Genomic DNA, 10,764 nt, shown 5'->3' with positions numbered 1-10,764 from the left:
AAAATAATGACGTAAACGCTACAGTCTGATGATTCCATGACCCTAAGTTAGCAACCATGGTACTGATAAGGACCCCCTAACCTAACCAGTCCACACTGTCAACTCTGTGGCTACACAAGCCCCTTTTGGCCTGCAGTTTCCTTGGAAAGCCCCCAGGAAGTGCTCCAGCCACTCCACAAGGAATGCAGCTTCCAGTCAAACTCAGAATGAGTCCCTTCAGTTATGAAAACTCACAAAGTTCCCCCTCCACAAAAAACACAACTCTCAAGTGTCTGCATTCATGTCTTTATTAGTTTGGATGATCAGTACACTGCTTTTATTTCGAGTGCAGTCATTCACTCCTGCGAGTTCTAGGACTTGTTAATCCCACCCTCACATTGGAAATACATCAGAGACATTTTTTACCTTAAGCATGCAAAGATAAAAGTAGTAAAATGAAAAATAAATGGCCCTCCTTCAGGTAAAGAAAAATATCAGGATAAAGTCAACTATCTTCATGAAGAAAACATTCAAATAATGGGTCAAATGTTTTAAAAAATTCCTGGTCAGTGTGTTTTACTTTCATTGATAATCAAAACCAGGAGACCTCTACAGCGGTTTTAAATGTTAATAAATGATGCACTTCTTATTGGTTTACTTAAGGGTTAAAATGTATAATCATCTCCATTCTTGATGTTCACAGTCACTTTAATTTCTGCTACAGGATCTGCAGACTCCTCTACGCCCACATATAGAAGTACTCAGTATTTCTTTAAGATGGATAACGCATCATAGAAAAAGGGTAAACGGAAGTTCTGTGAAATTTAAGATGACACAGAAACGGTGCCCAGGAGCCACTTTTTCCCTGTGTTTACTCTCCTCACCCTGCTTCTGCTTCTTCTTTGAAACCTTACTAGAAATGCTACTTTTATAGGCAAGGTGTTATCACAGAGGCCAAGCGCTCTCACATCAGATCCTGGGAATAGTAGCTCTGATTTCCTGGTGATGGCGTCTTTCATCTGCTCTGCTCTGCGCGGAAACACGGGGATGGACCTGGAGTATACCGGAGTCAGAAGCACCAAGAGGAGGTGAGGGACCAAGCTCTGCAGGGTCAGCTTCCTTTCCTGAAGAGGGCGAGCTCCAGCGGCCTCACTTGAAGGAGGCCTTCACGATCCTGCCCTTGATGGGCTGCGGGGGGCGCCAGTTCCTCACCAGGGGCACCGGGGGCTCGTTCTCCGCGCTGGAGTACAGAGTGCGCAGCTTGGCTATCTGCAGGCGGGAAGGGGAGACGTCACACCACGTCCACCCGAGCGGACGCTAAGCGTGGGACAGAGAGAGATGGCTGGCTTTCTGGACGAGCCAACCACAAAACCCGTCTCCAGTGTTCAGTCTAGAGTTTCTGGTTGCCAGGTCCAGAGTAAGAACAACCTCTTTTTGGTAAAAAACAAAAACAAAAACAAAACAAAAAACAACACACACACACAACCACCTTTTTCTTCCTTTTGTAGAGGATCACTATCCCCTGTGATTAAAACCTTTTCATCTAGAATTCTGAAACAATTATCTTAATCTGATGAATTATATGTAAGAGTGGAAGACAGTGTCAGCGCAAGTAATAAGCTCAACTGGCCTTCACTGCATAAGTTAATGGAGTCAATTTACATGACTGTAATTTACAGGAAGGGAAGCCTAAGCAGAAGACCAAAGGCATTTGAAAGCAGACAGAGGGGAGGTGGAATCTCAGATGCTACCCTTGGCTGTGTGGTGATAAGCAAATTACTTAACCTTTCTGAGCATTGGCCTCCTTAGCTGTAAAACTGAGGAACTAGCTGTGTCTGACTCTTGCAATCCATGGACTGTAGCCCACCAGGGGCCTCTGTCCATGGGGTTTTCCAGGCAAGAATACTGGAGTGGGTTGCCATTCCCTTTTCCAGGAATTCTCCTGAGCCAGGGATCGAACCCAGGTCTCCTGCATTGCAGGCAGATTCTTCCACATTCTGAGCCACCAGGGAAGCTGACACCTCACAAGGATGTTCAATCTCTTCCCATCCTTTCCCCAAGGCTGTATTTACCATCCCATTTGCTAAACAGTCCTCAGTATTTGGGGTTCTCCAAATTAGCAAGGACGATGAGATGGTTGGATGGCATCACCAACTCGATGGACGTGAGTTTGAGCAAGCTTCAAGGGTTGGTGATGGACAGGGAGGCCTGGAGTGCTGCAGTCCATGGGGTCGCAGAGAGTTGGACAGGACTGATCAACTAAACAGCACCACCATCATCTATAAATGTTTTGCACTTAGCCTGGTACCCTCTGGAAGCTGAGTTTTAGAAAGTTAAACAAGCTGATCGTAATTAACCATGGCAAACTATGAAAGCGCTAGCAGTAGAGATTGGGTAAGCACCTATTTAGCAGCTTTATATTTTCAGAGACTTCCACACACACTCTCTATCTACTCTTAGGGATTCCCTGGTGCCTCAGCTGGTGAATCCGCCTGCATTGGGGAAGACCTGGGCTTGATCCCTGGGTTGGGAAGATTCCCTGGAGAAGGGAAAGGCTACCCACTCCAGGATTCTGGCTTGGAGAATCCCATGGTCAGAGGAGCCTGGCGGGTTACAGTCCATGGGGTCGCCAAGACCCGGACAGGACTGAGCGCCTTTCACACACACACGCTTTCCGGTTAGTGCCGGCACCCCGCGGGGCCCTGCAGACCCGGAGCCCCGCGCCCCAGGGCGGGCGCTCACCTGGTCGGAGCTGACCGTGATGGGCTCCTTCAGCAGCAGCCACACGATGCACTCCTCGCAGGGCGGCGTGGTAAAGGAGCCGTGGTAGGTCCAGTAGTCCCGGCAGGCGGGGAACAGGCAGGACGGGTTGAAGTTGTTGAAGGGCGCCTCCTTGCCCTGCGAGAGAGCGGGGGTGAGCAGGCGCGCATGGCGCCCTGCATCTCAGCTTGAGGGGTGTGGATTTCAAAGGCAACGGAGAAAACAAGCTTGGGATCAAATCCGTGTCTTTTAGAAATAAAAGGGGTGCGGGGGGAGGGAGCTGGGCAGGTTTGCATGACATGACTTTGGCACAATCATTGTAATATTTTATCCCTTATTCGCTATCTGTAGAACTATAAACCTACCATTTTTCAAGAAAAAAGACAAACTCATTCTAAACTAACAGAAATATTTCATATAAATTAATGCTGTGGTTCCTGATGATACAAAACAGGCTTGCATTTTTATCAAATGTCATCCTCAGAATATTTTACCTAGTGGTAAAACTAAAAGTGATGACTAGAACAGTCTCAAAGAATTAAAGTGAGTCTGTTAAGTAGAAGAATTTACTGTTAAGATTTAAAATATACAGGTGCAATCCAGGAGAGAAAGGGAAACACTAGGTCCCAAACATTTAGTGCCTCTGCAAGTGTGTAAGAGTGTGTATGTGTGCGTGTGTGTGTGTGTTGGGCAGGGAAACACCACTCAACTTCTCTCTCAAATATTTCATTAAAAATGTAATTATCTGACAGGTTGACTATGAGGGTTAAATAAGCTTATGTATGTGAAACTGCTCTAAAACCAACAAACCACAAAAATATACAAACATAACAGCATTTGCTTTTATAGGTATGCCTAGCATATTCATTCGGAGAAGGCAATGGCACCCCACTCCAGTACTGTTGCCTGGAAAATCCCATGGATGGAGGAGCCTGGTAGGCTGCAGTCCATGGGATCGCTGAGGGTCAGACATGACTGAGTGACTTCACTTTCACTTTTCACTTTCATGCATTGGAGAAGGAAATGGCAACCCACTCCAGTGTTCTTGCCTGGAGAATCCCAGGGATGGCGGAGCCTGGTGGGCTGCCGTCTATGGGGTCGCACAGAGTCGGACACGACTGAAGTGACTCAGCAGCAGCAGCATATTCATTGAACAATTTACTAATGGATTTTAGGTGAAAGAAGCACACTTGAAAAATGTAAAAAGAAAAAAATCGATATAACCTGACTTTATGTTCTAAGAGGGAAAATGATATTTTTTACCTTCGTCTTAATTTTGTCCAGTGCATCAAGGAGAAGCTGGAACTCGCCTTTCTCACGTCCTATCTGTAAAAAAATAAAAAAGAGAGAGAAAGAGAACTAACGATTATATTTTTCTCTTCTCCATAATTTAGGATTGTCTTAAAAGCTGATTTTAATCCATCCATCTACAACCAGTGTTTATAAATCTGCCAGAATATATTGCATGAAGCAAAACCATAAGTTCATCCCTCCCCCGAAATTTTAGGGTATGTATTTTCTGAACTAAACGTGGACTCTGGGTCTCTGAAATACAAAACCACAAAATTACATGTTGATTTACATCTGTGTCCTTGACCTTCTCTGTGAAGTCATTCTGCTTTTCTTTTTAATATAATTGCAGCTAAGAGGACTCAATGTACCTAAAACTAAACCTATTGTCTTTCTGCTCAGACCCACTCCACTTACTGTAGTGCTGTGCTCAAGCGCTGAAAAGGACCCAGTGAATTCAGAACATAAAACAAATTAGGTCATTCAAAAAGAAAGAAGCCAGATTTTCACCTCTGGCTTAAAATCTAGATCATGTTACCACTAACTTCATGTGTTAATGACACTAAGTCCTCTCTAAACCAAGGCTGGCTCAACAACACACACATTCCGTGTGCTATCTTAGCCTGGGATCATGTGAGTGGTAGCCACCCTAAGCTGAGAGGATGTTCAGCCAGGGACTTGGCATCACAGTGATTTCCAACACTGGCTTTTCTGGTTTCCACTGCAATTGACGTGGAGGAGCCAGAAAGTGTAATGAATAAGGCTGCCCTTGCCTTCACTGCTGCTGAAATAAGCTCCTTCAAAGGCTTCATCCCCACTGCCCCAACACACACAGAAACACACCCCGCACCTTGAGAAAATTTAGAAGGGCTAGGGCGACCGAAGTAGAGCTAAAGGTGCTCTTTTAAGGGAGAACAAAACTTTTTGAGCTGATCTTACCAGAAATATCTTGATTAGTTGAATGAATCTTGAACTTCATTCCTCTCTCCCATATAAATAAAATGACGTGAAACCTAAGCATTGATAAGGAACTAAACTTTGAAAAAAACATGCACTCAATTTTTACCTTACCTTCAGAAAAACACCAACCACAGCTATACCATCGGGATGCTTCAGAGCAGTTGCATAACTGTTATACTTTGAATTCCAGTGAACCAAATGGAGCTGAAACCATAGAACAGATGTTAGGAGGTACATGCCTAAAATAAGGAAATAAGTGTGAAATTACTCACAATAAACCCAACAATTTTACAGTCTAAGATTGCTGAACACTCTCATAGAAATTGACAGAATTCTAAAAGTTAACATGAGATATTTTGGCAGGACTTTTGATGGCTCAAATAAAAAGTTATGACAGGTAGAACTGGTGAAAACCAAACTGTCACTAAATCAATTCATAATATTATGTTAGCTTTGTATAATATTAGTCCTTTTTCTGACCAAATCAAACAGTGAAACACAGAGCTGTAAACAGGAATCTGCTAACACTTTAAAGTCACAATTAACTGGGAAGTAGGAGAGGAAAAATAAGGGGACAAATTCTTGGATGTTTTTCACGCCTCTCTCAGTAACAAACGCTCTAGAACCAGTTGGTAACCTTATCTTAATAAGGTTAAGGTGCTTACATATGCACTAGTTAAATTAGTCAAAATTTCCACATTGAATTATACAGAATGGCAAGAGAATACCATAGTTCATGGCAGTTTAAAAATACTGTCTTCAAGAACAAAACTGTGTGATAATCCCGCATATCAAGACCAAACTGCAAGGCTTGGCCCTATTGAGAAGGAATATACAAAATTTTCCCCCTTTTGTGGGGAAAGACATCTGAAAGGCTTTCTCAATTAATTTATCCTGTCACCCGCTGTCTAGATGGCCTGCAGAGAAACAGAATGGTCACGGGGAAGTACTCTGGGTCTCTCACAGTTCAGTTGAGCTGTTTTGTTAAGTTGAGTTAAGCTGCCTTATGATTCTGCCCAAGAGCGTGTCCACAAATGGCTCCAAGGTTCCTGGCTCCTATGTTAACCAGAGCCTGCCTCTGGAAGAGTCTGGCAGTACAAATGGAATTATCCTCACCTCCAGGGCATGCGTCGCCCCTTATAGGCTTGGCTTTATACAGAGAGCATGCGGGAGGCTTGTCTTATTTCCTTGTAATATGATGCCTTGAGCTGAGCTACAGTCATGTGCTTCCTTTAATGGGTTCTCAGGAACAGAGTATATAGTATCTGCTCGTTTTAAATTGTGTGTATCTATAGCCAGCTATCTCTCTGCGTGCATAAGTCCATGTGTACATATAAAATCACACGTATACCTATGCTGACGCACCCCCTTCCTTAAGAGACTAGAGCCTGGGCATCAGCCAGTATCACTAAGTGCTATTTTTAAAGCACCACACTCTCATAAAAGAGGAGGCTTAGGGCACTGGGCAGGATGATGAAGCCAATCAGCACGAAGCAGAGCACCAGTCCAGCACCTGTGCTGTGGGACTTTGTTACGTAACCTTCTGGCACCTCAGTTTCCTCACCTGTAGCCCACCCCACAGCATGCTGAGAGGATCACATGGGTTAATACCAGCAGGCACTTAATAAGCATTGGCTCCCCTTCTCTTTTCAGTTCCACTCAGAGCCCTGGTTTTATAAAAGTATTATTATTAAGCAGCCATCCACTTTCTGAATATAACCTTGCAAGTCTTCAGGCATGACACTAACTCACCTCCACTGTCTTAACTGTCTAACCCAGAACGTCTGGCAGCTTCGGTTTATGCTAAAACTCCTGCAGCTCTTTTCATAACTACAGGCTTGAAGGACGTGCAGTGGACGCTCTTCTGTCGTTACCTTTCAGCTCAGCTCTCACTGGGTGAGACGCAGAGTGGGTCCTGTCAGGTCCCCTTACCTCTGCTGCGTACTTGACTCCATCCACGCTGTGCTCCGAGCCGTGATCGTCCGAGGAGCCCCAGTGGAGGTGGAACTGGCGGAGCCGGTAGGGCGCAGCGAGGGGACCACCTCTCAGCACTGCGAGTCAGAGAAGCTAGGTCAGCAGTGAGCTCGCACTTCTTGGACGGAGCCCTGCTTTAAACAGCTACCTTAGAGCCAAAGCTTGATGGGCTGGGCTGGTGGTGGCATTCCCAAGTACACTGGTCTCTTTCTCACAAAGTGAAGCATTGGGGTGTGTCAAAATAAATGCTTTCTTTTCTCTTTCTGATTGTGTTTGCTTGTTTTGTGATTTTTACATGTCAATCTCACATGCATGAAAATAAAATTAAGCCAGCAGATGGGCAATGAAAACAACTAAACCCTAAAATCAAAATCTGTTGTGGGCTGCACTGGGGAGAACAGGATAGTTAAGAGCCGGGCAGACTCAGGGTCCAATCCCAACCCCATCCCTTGTGAGTTGTGTGATCTCAGGCAAGTTGCTAAACTTCTCTGAACCCGTTTCTGCGTCTCACCAAAGGTGATAATAATACTAACCTTTCAGAGCTGCTGTGAGGATTAAATGAGATTAAGGACTTTAAACTGCTCATCACAGTGCCTGTCACGGTCGTCAAATGTGAATTCCTTCTCCGTATCTTGCCTCCAACTACGCTTTTCTTTAAGACTACAGACGAGAGCTCACTTCCACAGCTAATTCGGACTGTGTTTATTCAAATGAGATGGAATGGAAAATTCTGAGGTTTCCCAGGGACTCAATCAATGTTGACCCTTAAACGAGATGATTCTCCATAGTATGAATGTGAGTTTGCTGTCCAAATATCTCAACTTGGCACTTAACTTGGTTTCACTTAATTTAGCCTGGAGAGTGATTTAGAAGTTCAAATATTTTCTAAAGGATATTGGAAACTATACAGAAGCCCTAAAGTCAAAATTTACCAATGTAAGCTAGATCAAAATAGAATTCAGAGGATAGCCATTCTAGAAAAGATAGATCAACTGTTGGTGCTGAAACGGCAGACTGAAAGTCATAGGGTAGGTCTAAACTGATAGAACGAGACTAGATGAGCTTGGCCACACAGAAATAAGTGTTTTAATTGCGTTTTTTTCTGTCCATTTTTTCTGTTTGATTAATTGCTCTTTGTACTTTTACCATCCACTAGGAACCGTTATAATTCAGTGATATGAGTCCAATTTATTAGGATGAATCATAAGCAAGTGTCAATATTCAATCATATTTGCTTACAAAAAGGCTTCTTCATGTGATTCAACCTAAGAGATCCTGTTTAATTTTATTACTTATCCTTCAGAATGGAACTTGATATAAATGGAGAAAAAATAACAGATACCAATGAGATGATTATTTAAAGAATATACATTTCTATGATACTCCTTACCTGGAACCTGCTAGTAGGTAGAAATTATAGCTATTACTCTTTAATTACAGGATCACTGAGAATATTCATTCATGTACATCAGTAAGGATAATTTTAACTTTTTTACAAATGTGGTTATAGGAAAATATATATTGTATATCAAGTACCAAAATGCTAAAGGTAGATTCTTACCTCCTTCACAGTAAAATAAAGTATTTCTAGTTAGCCTTCTTTTATTTCACTGATTTGCTTAATGGTTATAGGTGAAATAGACTTTTTTTTAAACATGAGACTTTCCATTTCAGTTCAGTTCTGTTCAGTTCAGTTCAGTCGCTCAGTGGCTTCCAACTCTTTGTGACCCCCATGGACAAATACAAATCAGAACTCAAGGAGAAATCGTCAGTCTTGAAAACCCCTCACCAAAATGAGTAGTCGGGCGAGCCCCACTGAAGGCCGGTCTTCTTGCTTCTACCATGGGTCTGCTCTCTCCCCCGGATTGGCCCCACCTCGACACCGAGAGAAGAGAGTACCTACTTGGTTCTCTGACGTTCCTTGCTCTGTAGGATGGAATCTATGCCACATCTGAGAATGGGAGCCTTGCTCTCCAGGAGTTCGTTAGGATGCAAAACCCCCCTCAAGTATAGACCAGCAGAGCCCAGAGAACACTGCTTTGGACTCATTACCATCACCTCCCTACTAAGCTTCATTTCAGGGGTATACTGCCAACTTTTAGCTTGGGCATGGGGCCATTTTGGAGCAGCCAGCATGACCGGGGTTTAAGAGTGAGACATTCTTCTTCACTGTATAAATATAATCCTTCAAACGAGCACAAAGTCAAGTGTCATCTCCATTTTCAGATAAGAAGTGCCCCCTTGTCCCACCGATTCTATTGCTGTGATATAAATCACATTTTGCCAGTACAGCCATTGAAAATGTTCTTGGGTCTCTACCTAGGTGTCATACTTACTTGACCTGTCATAAGTATCATCAAACACAACCCTGCAGGTCTTCCCATTATTTAGGATGGTCTTGGCAGAGCCTGGGTCATAGGATGCTGTCCATGGCTTCAGGGAAGGGTCGTGGCTGATCTCTTTAGTGTTCAGTTCAATGGGCGACTGGTTCTCTCCCTTGGCATTCGGGAAAAGTTCATGCCAATGGTCAGGACCTAGGAAATCAAATTGAGGGGATTCATTTATCTGGTGGCACAAAGTCCTCTCTCTAAGTGACTAAATCAGCAAAATACACGGAGGCTGGACAGTGATTATGAAAAGGTCTTGGATATCAGATTGGGCAATACAAGGCTTGGGGGCAAAGACCTGTTCATAGTTTTGTTAACAGCATACCTGTAAGGCTATATTTCACTCTGTGTATTTCCCCAAAGCGTCCCTGTATTGGCTCAAATACAGCCTGAAAGACTTATTTTTGAAGTGAACTTCATCGCATGTTTCACCAATGCCCTCTCCTATCATAGAGCTGGAATCAGCAGTGCCCCTAAGTGGGTTTCAGTATCCCTTTCCCCATCGGGAGGCAGAAACTACAGGCAGAGCAGCTCCTACCACCACCAGGCTCAGAGAGGTGAAGAAGAGCTTGCCCAGCCAGTCTCTGAGAGAGGGGGACCCCCAAAAGCGGCCCTGGCTGGGTGGGCTTCTCCGTCAGAGGCACTGAGATCTGGGCACGTTACCGGTTCCTGCAGTGGGCATACCAGCTGCTCCAGGAGAGGGAGAGATGAACGCGATCAAAGTGAGCCGGCCGGCCGTGCGGGGTCCTAGGGAAGGACCTGGCGGGGAGCGCCCCCGACCGCCGCACCCCGGCGGCGGGTCGCCGGACACTCACCGTTGTGGTCGGCGTAGCCCCACTCCTTGGCCATGGCGGTGTGCGGCGCTGCCTCGGCTCCCGCCGTGCGCGGCCCGCCGGCGCCCTTTTTATGCCGGGCCCCTCACTCCCACATGGCCTTATTAGGTCAGCGAGGGTGGGGCGGGGGGCTAAAGAGACCGGGGTGGTGCTCGGGAGGCGGGCTGGGGGAAGCCAATGAATTCCGCGGGCTGGACAGCTGTCGGGATGGGGGGAGACGGGCCCCCGCCCCCTGGCCCTGGAAGAGGGGCTCCCTCGCGGCTCCCGAAGCGCAAGGCCCCCCTAACCTAGAGCCGAAGTGCAGAGGCCGGCGCTTTCGGCCCACCTCCTCCAAGGCCCCCCACCGTTTTTTTTGAGGGGGGGGCGCGGCCGTTGCGCTTCGCCTCCGAACTGAAAGCAGCGCCCTGCGGGCTGGCGCTTGCAGCCTTGCTTGGTAGATGCTTTCAGCGCTGCCTGTCTGGCTGGCTGCGGTCTCTGGATGCTTCTGCGGGTTGATTTCACTCCAGCGATCCGGTTACCGTGGCTGGAAAGAACACGTTTGCCTGACCCATGTTTGACTCCTTCGCAGGCAACTTGCAAAA

At 45.7% G+C, this 10,764-nt stretch overlaps 1 protein-coding gene across 1 annotated transcript; it reads right to left on the bottom strand.

The window, feature by feature from the left end:
• Positions 1-271: 271 nt before the first annotated feature.
• CA3 (carbonic anhydrase 3) lies at positions 272-10,324 on the bottom strand. Its single transcript, XM_006077413.3, has 7 exons — positions 10,166-10,324; positions 9,300-9,497; positions 6,922-7,040; positions 5,101-5,193; positions 4,003-4,065; positions 2,722-2,877; positions 272-1,248 (listed from the first exon to the last, which is right to left on the bottom strand). Exons 1-7 carry the CDS (start codon positions 10,197-10,199, stop codon positions 1,129-1,131), a joined length of 783 nt encoding a protein of 260 aa, XP_006077475.1. The 5' UTR covers positions 10,200-10,324; the 3' UTR covers positions 272-1,128.
• Between the last annotated feature and the right edge of the window lie 440 nt (positions 10,325-10,764).

The sequence above is a fragment of the Bubalus bubalis genome, chromosome 15 (assembly GCF_019923935.1).
Source record: "Bubalus bubalis isolate 160015118507 breed Murrah chromosome 15, NDDB_SH_1, whole genome shotgun sequence".
Lineage (NCBI taxonomy): Eukaryota > Metazoa > Chordata > Mammalia > Artiodactyla > Bovidae > Bubalus > Bubalus bubalis.
This window is presented reverse-complemented; position numbering and strand designations above follow the sequence as displayed.

Excerpts from the sequence above, each read along its gene's own strand:
- CA3 (XM_006077413.3), bottom strand. The coding sequence starts at position 10,199 with ATGGCCAAGGAGTGGGGCTACGCCGACCACAACG. Across the intron at positions 7,041-9,299 it reads TGATACTTATGACAGGTCAA|TGCTGAGAGGTGGTCCCCTC; the intron begins GTAAGTATGACA and ends TCTGACTCGCAG. Across the intron at positions 4,066-5,100 it reads TGGTTGGTGTTTTTCTGAAG|ATAGGACGTGAGAAAGGCGA; the intron begins GTAAGGTAAAAA and ends ATTTTTTTACAG.